Source organism: Antennarius striatus, chromosome 7 (genome assembly GCF_040054535.1).
Source record: "Antennarius striatus isolate MH-2024 chromosome 7, ASM4005453v1, whole genome shotgun sequence".
Classification (NCBI taxonomy): domain Eukaryota; kingdom Metazoa; phylum Chordata; class Actinopteri; order Lophiiformes; family Antennariidae; genus Antennarius; species Antennarius striatus.
In genome coordinates, this window is record NC_090782.1 from 7,712,729 (window position 1) to 7,729,323 (window position 16,595).

The 16,595-nt window shown below is 39.1% G+C and overlaps 1 protein-coding gene across 1 annotated transcript in view; it reads left to right on the forward strand.

The window, feature by feature from the left end:
* The window catches only part of pex5la (peroxisomal biogenesis factor 5-like a), a 95,571-nt gene extending 80,839 nt beyond the window's left edge, over window positions 1–14,732 (forward strand). The window contains exons 10-16 of the mRNA XM_068319261.1: window positions 1,523–1,639; window positions 2,464–2,607; window positions 3,573–3,643; window positions 5,498–5,716; window positions 7,275–7,440; window positions 12,813–12,970; window positions 14,526–14,732. Of these exons, the coding sequence (XP_068175362.1) occupies window positions 1,523–1,639; window positions 2,464–2,607; window positions 3,573–3,643; window positions 5,498–5,716; window positions 7,275–7,440; window positions 12,813–12,970; window positions 14,526–14,727 (1,077 nt within the window). The 3' untranslated portion in view covers window positions 14,728–14,732. The remainder of the gene's footprint in view (window positions 1–1,522; window positions 1,640–2,463; window positions 2,608–3,572; window positions 3,644–5,497; window positions 5,717–7,274; window positions 7,441–12,812; window positions 12,971–14,525) is intronic.
* The last annotated feature ends 1,863 nt before the right edge of the window (window positions 14,733–16,595 follow it).

Below are 16,595 nucleotides of genomic sequence, written 5' to 3' on the forward strand. Positions count from 1 at the left end.
CGTTTCATCTCAACAGAAAAATCTGACTTGATGTGTTTATTTTTAAGTACTTAAAATGTCACATGCTTAATATTAAAACTAATGTTGAACATATTTCTTTGCTTGGACTGAGTGACAATTTAAAGTCATCTGCAAAGTGATGAACGAAAATGTCTCGCATGATTGAATTAACTGAAAGAGCAAATAACTTGTCATTAGTGGAGCAGAAGGTATGAGTAGATGTAGAATCTGATTATTTCTTACAATAAATATAAGTGATTACAATCAGAAGCTACTCCATGATAAATGTCACATGGTTGTGGGGTTTGTTACCACGTAAACACAATTAAACATCAGTCCAGTTGTAAGAAGGAAATTGTGTATCTCAAGTATTCTATAACCTATTATTTGGCATTTTCCAGAGGAAAATTGTGCCACTGATTATTTGTCATTCAGTTGCCCTTCTTTCTTTTGAGACCTCTAGATGGTAAGCTTTTGCATTATGCACACACAAAAATGCTGGATGGAGGAAAGATTACACAAATTGATATTTCATTTCTTCTTCTTTTTTATTTTCATGTTAGAAGGTTCAATAAACACTGGAAAGTATTTCACGCTTCAGGCTTTGTAGAGATAATTTTTCTCTTTGGAGCAAACTCACAGTCCAATAATTTTATTGTGAACATTAAACCTGCTCATCTATGTGGATCTCAGACAGTAGTTTACTTTTCAAAGTGTCTTTGCCTTCATACTAAGAGCCCACTTTTTAAATCCAGTGTAAAAGCTGATATGCAAGAAGGTAAACCTGTAAATTCATTCATTTTAGTTGTTGTAGAAATTAAATTAAAAACTGAATAAATACATTAATGAGAAGATTAAGGTAAGAGGCTTCTGCTAAATCGGTCTACTTGACAGTAGTGTTCACTTTTCTGATACTTGTAAAAATAAACATTATTCCAGAAGGTCGACTGGCATATTTAACTGATTAGTCGTCTGTGATAACCTTCTAAGGATTCAGTCAGCTAATTGCAAGTTAAATGCCAATACGTAGCAGTTAAATGCCAAAGTAACAGAGAGGTTGATATCGCAGTTCACTACAGAAATTACCTGGTAAATATGTGACTGAAAAGTTTGCTGATATTAACATTTTGTCATTCCTTTAAAATACAGGCCTGTTTTCCTGCTGATCACAAAAACACAACTTTATGTCCATAAACATTTCAGCATTTTAAAAGACCTCTTGGGTTCATTTGAAAGCAGAAGTACATTAAAATCACATGTACTGAATACGTATTTATGGTGTTGCCAAATTTGACATCTTTCCATCTGGTGTGTAAATTGTTCATTAAATCTCTGACTTTACTTGCAAATCACAACAAAAATGTCCATAATGTACAAACATATGTCACATTTTTAAACAGTAACATCATTCGAAATTGCAAGAACTGTTGTTTTACTGTTTATTAATCACTCATTCTTTCCCTTGTCCTTCTACTATCTATCATTCCCCCTCCCTCCCTTTCTCTCACTCTTCTATCTGAAGTCAGACACTGAATTCTGGGATAAGATGCAGGCTGAGTGGGAAGAGCTTGCTCGGCGGAACTGGTTGACAGAAAACGAGCTGGCACAGATTCCCTCCAGTGTCTCTCCTCATGAGAAGGTCATTATCATTAAAGATTAATCAGATGCAGAGATACACAGAGATAGATGGGCATCCTCTGTGGAGCATACAACGCATGCATGTGAAGAATTACAATATAGTGTACAATGCATAGCGTTCACACAACTCAGCCCAGATGAAACTTAATTATTAACAAGTAAGGTCTTGTTTGTTTAATCAACACACAGAGTTTTAATGATAACTAGATTATAATGCATTCATCTGTGCAAATTCCACAAGGAGACAGAAGTACAACCAGAAGTTAGTTGTGTGCTTCAAAAGTGCTTCCATAGTACTTTGAATTGAGGCACAGAATTGCATAATTTGTTTTTTCTCAGAAGATCTGCTATTATAGTAACTTTAAAAAAGCCCACTGTCAGTCAACACCGAGCAGCATATGTTTCAAAGAGATGTTGGTGGGTTTCTTATAGAGTGGGTGGGGTTTTAATATATACATAAATATTTGTGAGCAGTAAAATATGCAGATCAGCAGTCAGCAGACAGTCTCATACAGAAATCATAAAATATCAGGCTCTTGGGTTTAATGATTGGATTCAAAGCCAAGCTCTCCTAGTAAAGCTGTGTCAGTGTCTCCACACTCAGCAGCAATCAACAACCCACCAGGGTCATCGCACTTTGAAAAATGCAAAGTTTAACATTTGAAGAGAACAAACAAACCCCAGCCTGGGTTTGACGTGAAAGATCAATTTCCAAGGCTGGTGCTTTGCTTATAATTACCAACACACAGGGCAGTTGGTCTGGTTTGAATGTGAATATGGAGGATTCACATTGGACTGAAACCTTACCCCTTTTTTTGCTGACAGGGTTACTACTTCCACACAGATAATCCCTATAAGGACTTGCCAAACGCATTTGAAGAGGGACTAAAGAAGTCTAGAGAGGGAGACTTGCCAAATGCTGTGCTTTTGCTTGAAGGAGCTGTCTTGCAGGACCCTCATGATTCAGAGGTGAATTTATTTTGGTCCACACATACAAGTATGTTGTCACACAAAATGTTTGGGTTTTTTCCAGGTACCTGAATTCCTTTTTAAAAACAATTTACAGCTGGGGTTGTATTTTAAAAAGAGACTGAGTCCATAAAACTTCAGTCCTGTGTCAGTCGACCCGACTGGAGTACTGGTTTTAACTGCATCTTATTGGCCCTAAGCTGTAGAAGAAGAATGCCTGACTGCCCACAGTCTGTGTGAAGTTAATTCAGACAGTGATTGCCTATAAAGGGCAAAAGAACATTTTAAGTTGTTTTTTTTTACTTCAGCAAAAATACTCACTTGCTCATACACCTGATGACAAATTCCCTGGCTCATTGCACAGGTTTATCCTCTTTTTTTTGTACCCTCCATTTCAATAGGAGTGACCTCTTTGCAACCCGAAAAAGAAAAAATGTCATACAAAGTACTTTCAGAACTCCCTGGAATATACAGAAATGTGCCAGTTGTTCAGAAGAGAGGATTATCCCACAGTGTACGGAACTAATGCGATTTCAAAATTCCTCTTAGGGCTCTCAGTGGCTTATTGCCCTACTGTGAAGACCTCTGAATTATTTGGAAACACGTTCCGCTCTTGTTTCAAACAGTGGGACAAAAACAGATCTACAAAGATTATCTTTAGAAGAGATTATTAAGTGTGCCCTTACGAACTAAAAATACAAAGAAGTAATCGTCTAATATCACTTTTTGGTAGGAGTAGTACACTGTCTGCTATCTTGTGTTGATGAAGGTACTTTGCTTTTGTATGCTCCTGTCGGTGACAGAACAGAGATCAACCTCAGTGCAAAGGAAGCTTTTATCTCCTATTTAGGTCTGAATTGTTGGCTTCTTTCTGAATGTGTCTGAAACATTAGCATCACTCAACCTGACTGAGGCTCTGGCTACGGGCTCCTGTTTACTGTTACCTGTATTTTGTTTTCCTGCAGGCATGGCAGGTGTTGGGAACCACACAGGCTGAAAATGAGAACGAACAGGCTGCAATTGTATCCCTCCAGAGGTACGCAGAAAAAATCTAAAGTCACTCTCAGACGCGTTAGCCGAGGGCTGTTACTGCTCAGGGACGCCATATGTTTGTACAAGTGGGACTGAAGCCCAGTGTGTGAAGTAAGACCCCACAAATTTGTTATTTGTGGGGTCTGGAAAAAATGGTAGCACCGTTTTATTTCACCAACCAGCGAATGATTAGAAATGTTCCATAATTTCCATCCCTAAAATAGAGATAAGAAGAAACTGCACAGAGCTAGGGTGTGAAGATAGTCCACAATGAGAGGTGGCACAGTTTCATTCCTAACAATACTGAAACCAAAGATTGGACCGGTGTGAGATTTTGGACGTGAAAAGTCAATAGAAACAAGAGACTCAAATCTAGAAATAAATGAAGCTCATTGTTTTTCTCAAGACAAATGATTCTATTTTGTGAAGTAAAATCATCACAATTGATAAGGTAAAATATTTAATTGCTCCCCAGGATATATAGGATTACAAAAGTTGTGAAAAGAAGGAAAAAAGTCAACTTTATTGTCCCCAATGGGGAAATTATCTTCTCACCCGGGCTATACTTGTTATACATATACATGCATACAGTATATATGTGTTAGACTTTGCATACAATACAATATGTGTACAGGCCCCTGAAACAAACACACAACACACTAGGGGCCTGTAAGCATGCAATTAGTAGTACAGTATAGGGGGAGGCAGAGTGATGGGCAGCGACTTGGTGTTGGACCCAACTGAGCAGCTCATAAGGGGACGGCACCTTGCTCAAGGGTGGCGGTCATCGGCAGTGACCGGGAAGTGAGCTGTCACTTCCCATGGTTGGGCGGGAGCAGGAATCAAACCAACGATCTCTGATCATAGGAAGCCTGCTCTACCCCTGAGCCACTACTGCTCCATAAGGCTTAAAACGTCTGTCTTTCGATCCCTGATGGAATGTCACTCAATCCAATAGATTTATTCATATTGTGAAACACCATTCACAGCTTGTGTAGTTGGCTCAACATTTACTGTTGTTGTTTTTTTTATTATTATGTAACCATTCCATCTGTGAGGGTACTCTTTGGGTATGAAGTGAGATTAGATGTTTACCTGGCATTAGTTTTGTTGTTGCTACACTGGCATCACTTCAGATGTGAGCTTCATGATGCTGGACTGCTCTGTCCCATATCTCTTAAATAATCTCACACTTAATGTGACCAAAAACTCATAAAAATTCTAGATAGATAGATAGATAGATAGATAGATAGATGGATAGACAGACAGACAGACAGACAGACAGACAGACAGACAGACAGACAGACAGACACTCACATACATGCATAGGGTTTATGTAATCTTCAACCAGATTTCTTAAAAGTGAGGGATTGAAATAATATTCTTAATCTGAGATTATGGGGTTGTTAAAGAAGTTGGCACATCAACCGTAGCAAATCTGTCTTGACAATTATCTTTCTGAAAGTTAAATCTTGTTTTGGCTGCTCTTCGAGTCTCTTCACTAATCCAGGTTGTACATCCAACATTTCTCCTGTTTTCATTCTCACAGGTCAGCGTGGATCTTAGTGGCAGTAGCTCCAGTGACATAAGTGATGATGCATTTTTAGCACAAAGTACAGACACAGTTTCGATCTCTAGCTTTGGAACAATCATCAAAGGAATTTTTTCCCTGAATGCAGATCTAAATGCAAATCCTTTTACCCTGATGCTGCAGGCAGCATGCAAAGCAGGAAACATGCCACTGACCCATCCTGACACAACAATCTTCAGGTTTTGCCTGATGCTCCCCCTGTTAACCCTGTTCCGGTTACTACACACACACACACACACACATATTTTCCTCCTTGTCTCCACCCAGGTGTTTGGAGATCCACCCTAACAACCTCCCAGCGCTCATGGCTCTGGCAGTCAGCCTAACCAACACCGGTATGAGAAATGATGCCTGTGATGCTCTCCTCCGCTGGATGAGACACAATCCAAAGTACAAGCACCTGCTGAAGGCCAAGCCTCACCTGATGGGATCTCCAAACTCACAGCGCAGGATGTCTTATGTGGCAAATATGGGCAGACATGAAAGGTGGAGTATTTACACTGAAAAGACAAATGACTGATGTTGGACAAGAGGGCTGTACAATTACAGTAAGAGTAACATTATTTTTATGCTTATTAAACTAATCAATATCTGGAATAATAGTGACGTCAAAGGTTTTAAGAAGTAAATACTTTGAGGTCAACTCAACTATCTGTTTCAAGCATATATCTGACAGCTCTGACCCATCCATTAACTGACAGACATGAAAAGGCTTGTGCTTCAGAAAACAGACCTTAACAGTCTTTGTAGCTGTCACCTATTTAAATTAAACTGCCATACTCTGTCAGGGAAAGCAAGAACATGTTTCAAAGTCTCTCAGCCACAGATGGTATTGGTATAATTACTTTTGCCGCATATCCATCTTGTCAAATCAGTCATACTGCTGCAGAGGGAAGACCATCTATGTTATCTCGAGCCAGAAAAAATGAAGCTATCAGGTATATCAAATTGGAAAGGTTTAATTTTGCTTCCAAGTTAAAGCAGTACTTCATCGTGTAGTCATTGTGAAGACCTCTAATCCATTTAGTATCTGTTTACCGTTGGTTACCCCATTCCTCTCTTTCAACTGTCCGAGTTGCATCAGTTCTCAATCTCAGTCAAGCCCCTTCAGGAAGGAAGTAAGGAGTAAAGTAAAGTAGTAAAAGTGCATAAAGGGATTTAAAATGGATGAGACATAGACAGATATTGTTTCACAATAAAATGCATTGTATTCTATTAGTTGTCAGTCAGCCAGCAGTATAGAATATGTCCAGTATCTATAGTTGTCTGATCTTACAGAACTGAACTGTCCACCACTGAAGTGTTTCACGTGAAGCAACATTTTTCAAAGGTTTAGTGTCACATTGCACTTAGTGAAAAAAGACTGGAGCGAAGCTGACCTCTAAAGGACGGTATGTTGGCAGAAGCAGCTGAGAGGTGATCATATAGATTTCATTCTAGTAGAGAGACATCAGCTGATGAACACAAGGCAAATTGAAAAATGCCATTGTGGTTGGTCACTGTTGCTATAGGAAGTGTTGGTTCGAAGGGAAAAGTCCTCTGTGAGAGATATGTCACCACACCGCATAATTGAAGTGGATGGATCCTGGGTCATGTGAAAATGTACAATGTTTATTGCATTATTGTGTATTTGTCCAACTTTATGAATGGTAATTATATAATAAATGGATGTCTTAGTGGCCTTTGGATTAAATACATTTTCTTTTCACTCCTGTTTGCTCTCTCTGCACAATCACTCCACCATCAGATGTCTAATAGACGTAAAATGTATTTCAATACATTTCTCATTTCATCAGCAAATAAAAACAGAACAAAATTCTAAGGCATCCAACATAAAAAACCTAATTACAACCGGCCTCTCTTTTATTCAAATCAACTCACTCTTCACTTTCTATCTTTCCTTCTCCATTTATCACTCCTTCACACGTCAGCCAATCTCCCTCTATGAATAAAAGCTGACATGCAGGACATCGTAGTGCTACGATCTTTACAGAGCTCACGCAGCAGCCTTAAGTCGCACTAATCCTCGTGTGTGCGCCCACAGCTCCCTGCAGCCAGAGGTCAAGGAGCTCTTCTTGGAAGCAGTTCAGCACAACTCTGACAACATCGACCCAGATCTGCAAACGGGCCTGGGGGTGCTTTACAACCTCAGCGGAGAATTCAACAAAGCTGTGGAGGCCTTCAATACAGCCCTGTCAGTCAGGCCTGAGGTTGGAGCCACACACACACACACACACACACACACACACACACACACACACACACACACACACACACACACACACACATACACATACACACACACACACACACACACACACACACACACACACACACACACACACACACACACACTTAGAGGTCTCACTGATCAATTCAAGATTCAATCAGGCAAATTGCTTAAATTTAATAAAGAAACAAATTCTGAATCTTAAGTTAACCTGGAGATAGAAATACTTTTTTTTTAATGCTTTATCTTTTTGAATGTTGTTTTTATTTAAAAAAGAAGCATACCGGCCTCTGACACATTCATAAATCTATGGCAATTACACAAGTATCTCAATGTTCTGATGGTTCCATCATCATGTATGTTGTGCAATAAGGAATGGTATACTGGTGCACATTTAGTGAGTACGACAGTGTAGGTACAACAGCATGGTCCAGATCTGCAACCTGACTTGCTGAATGTTAGCCACAGTTTGGGACAAAAACAGATGAACTGTTTTCATTGCAGAGATAATGTGTCTGAGAGCTGGTCGACTCCAACTAGCTCTGATGATGTAAACTACATCTTTCATGAAACACTGTACCATGCCTCGCTCCAGATAAAAATATAACTGAAAAATTCTATTTTTTTCTAAATTAAAGTGTTTTTAACCGTTTAGAAGATGAGGTTTTGTAGTAAAATGGGTTAGTGCTTCACTCAAGTAACTCAACAGCGTTCTTTAACACAAATCCTTCCTGACTCTCTCTGGTTCTGTGACTGTGAAGTTAAGGAGGGCTGAGCAAGCTAAATTGACAACAGGTAAAATGCCAGATGCAGAAGTTTTGACATGACCAGTATTGTTACACCACTCTTGGAGCATTTATAAATATTTTCAGTCAGGCTTTCTATTATTTTTGGTGGGTATTTAATGATTAGTGCTTTCAAAATACTTCTTGATTCATGAGTTTCTTGGCCCATCACGATTGTATTTGGTCCATCCGCTCTTTTGAAACCTTCATCCTGGACCCTTTAAGACAGTCACTTGGGAATTTTGAGGTGTATTTAGGGTAATTAATAATTAATTATTTTTTTGGTATTTTACACCAGCAGGGACTGTTCTACTTGCAACAAGCTTCAGAAATCTTAAAAACATCAAATAGAAGAGGCTTCAAAAATTCCAAAACAATCGTAGGCTTATTTGGATGTTATATTTATTTTTCTGAGCACAAAGGCTGTATTTGTTGAAGTTTTGTTGAAGTATTTGTTGAAGTTTTTCTTTGACTTTGATACTGTCCTCTAATCCTTCCTGATAATACCATATATTACTATCATTAAACTAAGAAAACACCTTCTAATCCTAGCATTTGCCTGCTAACTGGGCATTAATTACTGGAATAATCATTAGAGTGTAGGGTAGCCCAAGGCGTCTGATTGTTGGAAATAGGTTTAAAAAGAAGGAATATTAAGAGCGCTTTGAAATTTGCATCTCCTGGTCTTTCCACAATGACTATAAACAAAGTTCTAATGAGGTTATTAAGGTATGAGACCTTCATAAAATTAATCTGTGAGCTCAGTTGTGTTGGCGTATCCAAACTTTTACGTTTAATTTTTTCACAACTGTGAATGTTTAAACAAAAAGCTGATATAGAATACAGTGGTATCTCTACTTACGAAATTAATTGGTTCCGGAAGAAATTACGTAAGTAGAAAATTACGTAAGTAGAGATGCGTTTTCCATGCAAATACCATAATCCGTTCCAAGCCAACAAAAATTCCAACATAAATGTTTTTATAAAGCATAAAAATGCATCAAAACATGTAACAAATACATGTTACGATTAGATTATTACACAATAAATGAGAGTTGTGCATAATGTAAAAAACAAAGAATAGAGTAAAGAATAATAATGATGCCTTAAACTCTCTCCTTAAACTTCCTTTTGTTTTTATAACGTGATGATTGTACATTTTTGCCCATATTCTTTGGCATCCCTTTCTCATGCTCTTCTATTATCTCTTGCTTTGTTTGTATGGACAAAAAAACTCTTTCCTTCGTCTTTTCTTTTCCTCTTTTCTCCGTCACTTTCTTGGGGTCCATAGCGAATACGTACGGACAAAGTTATTATATTTGTGCAAAACTATCAGACAACCTCACGGGTCGAGACACTCCATAACCACCGTTCTAGCTCTACACAGAGGTGGAGTGGCATCCCCCTTAGCCAATGGGATTCCAGGAAGATACGTAATAGGTAATAGCCAATGGCAGAGCAGCTATGAGAATGTTGCATTCAGGAACCAGTGGGAGATTCGAGTATCAGCCGATACTGTGTTTTTATTCGAGTATCAGCCGATACTGTGTTTTGATTCGAGTATCGGCCGATACTGTGTTTTTACATAACGTAAGTCGAAATTTCTTTCGTAAGTAGATGTAATATTTTCCTGCTGAGAAATTTCGTAAGTAGAAAATTTCGTAAGTAGAGACATTCATAAGTAGAGGTATCACTGTATATTAAAAATCCCTTAATTAACTACAGAATTCATGATGATAAATTCAAAATTTAAATACTAAGGTATTTGACTGTTGTGTCTTTTCTTTTACTGAACAGTAAATGGATTTGGCCTTTGACGAGCAGATTCAGTACCTGTAAGAGTACTCTCTCATTTAAAATTAGAAATATGCTCTCATATACTGCAGCACTCCTTTACACAACATACAAAATAAATGAACACACACAATTGCAGGAACAAACTTTTTGCCTGCATCACCCTCATGCAAATCAGTCTCTGTCCTCCAAGCGCCATCCCAGGCCGACAGGAACAATCCTCACTGTTAAATCCAGCCTCCCCCATTTGACTTGGTAATATTTGCTCCCCTGCTGGAAAACACCTCTGAACACAGAGAAATTTACATCCTGCTGCCAGGCTTAGGCAAAGTCCAAGGACTCCTAGATTGTACCAGACCATGACCTCTGTGTGTATCTACCTACCTGCAGGTGGGAAACAACAGCAAGGACATTCTGTGTGACGTAACTCTGTTCTTCTTGAATTACTGAGTTTCATTACTTCAGAGCAGGGAGCTGTGGATTTCTGGCCAACTTAACCAGTTTTGTCACGCTGTCACTGCAGAAGACTTTTCATTTGCACTTTTTTCTCAAAAGTTATGTGTGTGTGTGTGTGTGTGTGTGTGTGTGTGTGTGTGTGTGTGTGTGTGTGTGTGTGTGTGTGTGTGTGTGTGTGTGTGTGTGTGTGTGTGTGTGTGTGTGTTAATTACCTATTTATTTATTAAAAAGGTTATAATGAAAAAGTGAAACCCATAAATTATATAAATTCATTTAAGTTTAGTAACACATTTCAAGCCTCTATTTCTTGAAATTTCTTACAAATGATGAAAACCTAAAATTCAGTGTCTCAGAAAATTAGACGTTCAATATCGGAAAAGTCATACCATTACACCCTGAACATACCTCCAAAGTTTTGCTGCATGTCTAAATGGAATCTTAGTGGGGGTCAGTACACAATCTTGGGGAAGACTGCTGACTTGAGGGATGTACAGAAGACAGACAGTGACACCCTCACAAAAGGTCATCACTGAAGAAGCTTGTTGTTCAGGCTGCTGTATCCCAGCATATTCATAGAAAGTTCAGTGTAAAGAAAAAGTGTGGCAGGAAAAGGTGCTCTAGAAAAAGGGATAGCCACAGCCTTGGGACGATAGCCAAGCAAAATCCATTCAGGAATTTGGGGGAGCTTCACAAGGAGTGGACTGAGGCTGGAGCCAAAGCATCAAGAGCTACAACGCAGACCAATCCTAGAGGAAGACTAGAGAGAACCCACATTGCTTGTGTCCAATGTGAAGTTTCAGTGGTGATTTGGGTCATGTCACCTACTGGTGTTTGTACACTGTTTTTTCTGAAATGCACAATCAACGCAGCCATCTATCAGGACACGTTAGAGCGCTTCATGTTTCCTTCTGCTAACCAGCTTTGGAGATGCTGATTTCATCTTCCAGCAGGGCTTGGCATCTGCCCACACTGCCAAAGGTATCAAAAGCTGGTTCATTAGCCCTGGTGTTACTGTGTTTGATTGGCCAGCAAACTCAGCTGGCCTGAACCCCATAGAGAATCTAGGGCAGATGTCCTGAAGGCTTATATCACAGAACCCCGGGCTTCCATCACCCCTGAACAGTGCCACGGTCGGGTCACTTCAATGCCATGCAGCATTGATGCAGTAATGCATGCAAAAGGAATTCCAACCAAGTATTAAGAATTTTTAGTGTATAGAAATGAACATATCTTCCAGAAGTCAGACATTTCTGCTAAAAATATCCTTTTTTCACTATGTAATATTGAAATTTTCTGAGACACTGAATTTTGGGTTATCAATATCTTTAAACCATACTCATCAAAATTTCAACAAATTCAGGTTTGAACTATTTTAAACCTCTGCATTTCAAAATGTTTTAGCAAAATTGGTGCGTCAGCTAGTACCAGGCTACACAGACAGAATACATAATTTAAACTACAGTATTTTCATTTAATTTATTATCTGATTCTAAAAGATGTTTTGTTTTGGAAAATTACTGGATTCTCTCCTCCACTTCTGTCCATGAGTCACTCTTGATGCAAAATGCTTGCCTCGGTCACATGGCTACCTTTTTAAACGGGCTGCTCCAGCTGTTAACACAGAATACATTACTGCTAAATTGAAACTCCCAAGTTAGAAAAACAAAAAAAAAATTTTTTTTGGAAAGTTTCTAAAAGAGCCAGTGAGGAGGAGAAAGAAGAAACTATGAAATGGAAAGCTTCAAAATGTCATCTTTTATGCTGGTCGTACCATCTTATTTTGTTGTATTTATCCACCACACCTTAAAGGCCAGCCCATCAAAACATTGTCTGGCGTGAGACCGGTCCATGGCTCAAAAAAGGTTGGGGACCACAGCCTTAGAGTGAAGGAAGAGGAAGAAGAAGGAGTTATTGTCGGTCATAGGCAGAGCTGTCGGAGAGATTGTCACATTCTTTACCGCTACCGCTATTATCACTTGTCTTGTGCTTTTTGCCAATACCACCAGCACTAGCTCTTGATTTGTCAGGCATGATAAACAGTAAAGCATCTAATTCTCATTGAGACACGTACAAGAACAAGTTGGAGATGATGTGCACGTAGGGAGCAGTGCTGCTTGGTGGGGGTTTCAACAGAAAGGGGAAATACAGTAGTCAATATGGCGGCATTTGGTTGTTTGTATCTACGAATGTTCGTAAGTCAGATGTTCGTATCTTGATGATTACCTGTGTATCACATTATCAAGGCTGACAGCATGTGCCAACACACTTCACAAAGAACTTTACTATCAGAAATGTGATTCCCACCCTCTCCACCAAGGACTACCTGCTGTGGAACCGCCTGGGGGCCACGCTGGCGAATGGGGACCGCAGTGAGGAGGCAGTGGAGGCCTACACGCGAGCCCTGGAGCTGCAGCCAGGCTTTATTAGGTCGCGCTACAACCTGGGCATCAGCTGTATTAACTTAGGGGCACACAGGTGAGTGACCTGGGGCTGAAGAAGTTGGACATTTTTATACTTTTGTTTCAAGCAGAAAGCTGAAGTAATAAGGCTAACATCAATGATGGAAGTGGATGAAAAGAATGAAGTGAAACTATGTAGATGATATTTGAAATACTCACTGCTCTCACCACAGCTACCCCTAAAATTTTTTTCCACTTTTCAAGTTAAAACTTTGGCTATGAGAAAGAAAAACATAAACTACAAAACTAATTAAATAACTTTATAAGGTGTTTTAGAAATGCTAGCAGGCTACAGTAGTACCACGAAACACAAGTTTAATGCGTTTCGTAAAATGACTGAAATAATTAAATCAATTCCACTTTTGTAAAGTAGCCCAAAACCCCTCCAAGTCATAAAAAAAAACTTTTATCAACCAGTGCATACATTCCCTGTGCATAGTCAATTATTTAGTTATATAAACTATGATAAGGTATGAAAAGAAACCCAAACGTCTCAGGAACACATGAGCTTCATCTTTACTCCTCAAACGGGAACGAGATCCGGTCTCAGCTGATGTTGTATCCATCCACCAACTAGCGGCGGTGTCCTGAAGCATGGCTCTTTTCTTGGATATGGCTCGTATGTCGAACAAAAATATGGAAAACACGACGGCTTGTATCTCAAATAACTCATAACTCGTATAACTCGTCGAGCAGCTCGTATGTCGAGCTACTACTGTATTTAAAATTTACAACTACCTCAACTTTAAGTAATAGCAGACTTAAAACATTCCGAAGAAAACAAACCTGTTCACGTAGAGGCTAATATCAATACAGTATGCAATGATAAATAAGTCATCATTTTGCCAGGACATGGTCATGTCAACAACCTGACTGAAGTAAGCCAAACAGTTGGGTATCGTTCAGCCTAGCTTATTAGAACAGCAAACAAATTTATAGAGGTGAGGAGAGAAATGGAATCCTCAGGAGCAAGAGTTTCTTCAATGCCAGACAGGAAAATTATCTCAGGTTTGAATTCATGTTTTGACACAGATGAAGATGCTAAAATAATGGTGAAACAAAAACTGGCCTCTGTTGTGGTGCAAACATGATTAGTGTGATTAGATTATTAGACTGTTGGAGCCATTCAATTGACGCAGCACTCAAAGTCACATTTAATAAATGTGTCATTCAAATTAAAATCGCAGCATACAATCAAAGCAGGGATCAATAACTGGTGACCCATAATTAGAAAGCAGATCCAGTAAAGTTCTGTTGTATCAATTTTTAAACTAGTTTTTTTTCTTCCTGTGATCCAGAGTTTTTGAGGAACCAGCTCAATCCAAATAACTGGTTTCGGAGCTGAGTGGTGCTGCTGTCGACTTGTTTCAGTGCCCTCGAAGAGCAACACATTCAAAAATGTTTTGTTAGTGTTTTAACCCTATGAGCTAAACCACTGTCTGCAGTGACTCCATTATTTCAAATGCTGATTTGAGCAGGCTGTCCAAATAATCACTGTTGGTGCCCAAGGTTTGCAAGTTTCCCCAACCCACAAACTGCATGTCTGATTCCTATTATTGCTGCTTCCACAGAGAGGCTGCCACTAACTTCCTGACTGCCTTAAGCCTTCAGAGGAAAAGCCGGAGTCGCCAGCAGTCCCACCAGGTCATGTCTGGAAACATCTGGGCCGCACTGAGGATAGCTTTATCCATGATGGACCAGCCAGAACTCTTCCAGGCTGCAAATATTGGAGACCTGGATCTCCTCATGCGGGCATTCAATCTGGACATTTGAGGAACGGAACTTAGTGACAATAACATCTACTTCACCTGCCCTTAGATTTGTACCCAATAACCAAAAGCCTAAAGTATGCCCATTGGAATGGATTGGATCTGATCTCAGAGTCTGCAACGTAAGCTTCATCTTGTCAAAAGTAATTGCAGCATCAGAGTTGTCACTTTTTTTTTTGTCCAAGTTCCTCAAAGCAGGTTTGATGACAGGTTCTTCCAAGTGCTTGAAGTGACAGCTTTGTGATGGATTTGCACTGCAATTTGTGATTTCCCCGAAGAGCACAAGGACGGGCAAAGATTGTACAAGCAATGCCTTAGAGAACACATCAATTAAAAACTAGCTCATCCAGTGGAACAGAGCTAAGCCCGGAGAAACAGGCAGACAGTTTGAGAGTCAGACAGGAACCTTCAATTGCTGTTTGCAAGAAAAAGATGAGGAAAAAAAAGGTTTCATTATCCAATTATTTTCAAAGACTCAAGACTGCCTCTCCCTCCTGAATAATGGACTTGGTGAACACTTTATTAAAACTGTAGCATATGACCTGGAAATCCAAATTCTGTTCCTGGCTTGTTTTCATCTTCTTTCATTGGACTATAATGATACTGCATGAATAAGCATTTTTCATAAATGGATTCTTGTTTAAAATTTACATACTTTTAAAAGTTTTCCTTTTTGCACTTCAGACAAATAAGTTCCTCAACACAAGTGGAATGTGCAAGCCAGGTTGTAAAGCCTTATGCGAATGCATGTAAACAACATTTATTTATACTATTTTTATGGTTACACAAAAATACTAAGCCATTTTAGACTGGTTCTAGACCAATTTATTTAAATATCTCCCAACTTCTGAACTTGGGAGCTTTTAGAGCCCCTAATATTTATTTTGTTGGGTTTGTATTTTGGTCTTGACTTCTAGCTTGTCTTTGTTCCCTTTATGCTGACTAGTCAGACAAATACACACAAAAAGCCTTGTTAAAAGTTTCTGATGTGAAAATATTGTTATAAATAACTTTTTCATCCTCAGCTTCTGGGTTGGCTTCAGTGACAAAATATGAGAGCTGAGATTCAAATGTAGAAAAGGGATGAGGGATCCATCAGGAGGAGGAGGCTGGAGCTGCAAGGAAAGACATGATGATGTTGTGGGCAGAGTGCGATGGAGGCAGATGATCTGCTGTGGAGAATCCGAACAAGAAATGCCAAAAGAAAATGGAGAGGATGAGGTCCTGGGATTAGTTAATTAGCATTATCTTCCTGACTGCATTCATCTCAGTAGTATATAAAAAAATTAGAGGTTAAATATGTGTAGCTGAAAGCCAAGACCTAAGAGAGCTTTGGGTTTTTCCTAAAGCAGCCAGTTGTATCTTTGCTTTCATGGGCAGCCAAACTAATTAAATCCTAATGAAACCTTTTAGCCTCAGTTTTTCATGCATGATTCAAATGTATATATAAGCTTTGGACAGAATGCTGCACCTAGATTTAAAAAAGTTACTTTATACTTTACCACCACCTACAAATTTCAACAATACAAAATATCACATTCTTCAGCTAAAAACATGATTGTAAGGACAGTTATTCCTGATCAGTTACCTCAAAAGCAAAACTTTTCCTTAAAACTTGGTTTTATTGATGTTGGCCTCTCTTGCATTAATTTTGCTACTTGGAAAGTCACTCTGTGTACATTGTATTTCTTTGCAACACAGTGAATGCTTTATAATCTACTGGGCTGTATGCCTCAGCATCTTGGTGTTTAACAGAGGTGTCCAGAGCCTGAGCAGGATTCAAACAGTAGGTTTTTTTTATTCTCAGATCCTATGCAAAAGGTCATGTTTTATGTTGCTACTCTGCCTTGTCAGCTTGTCCCCATCTGCCTC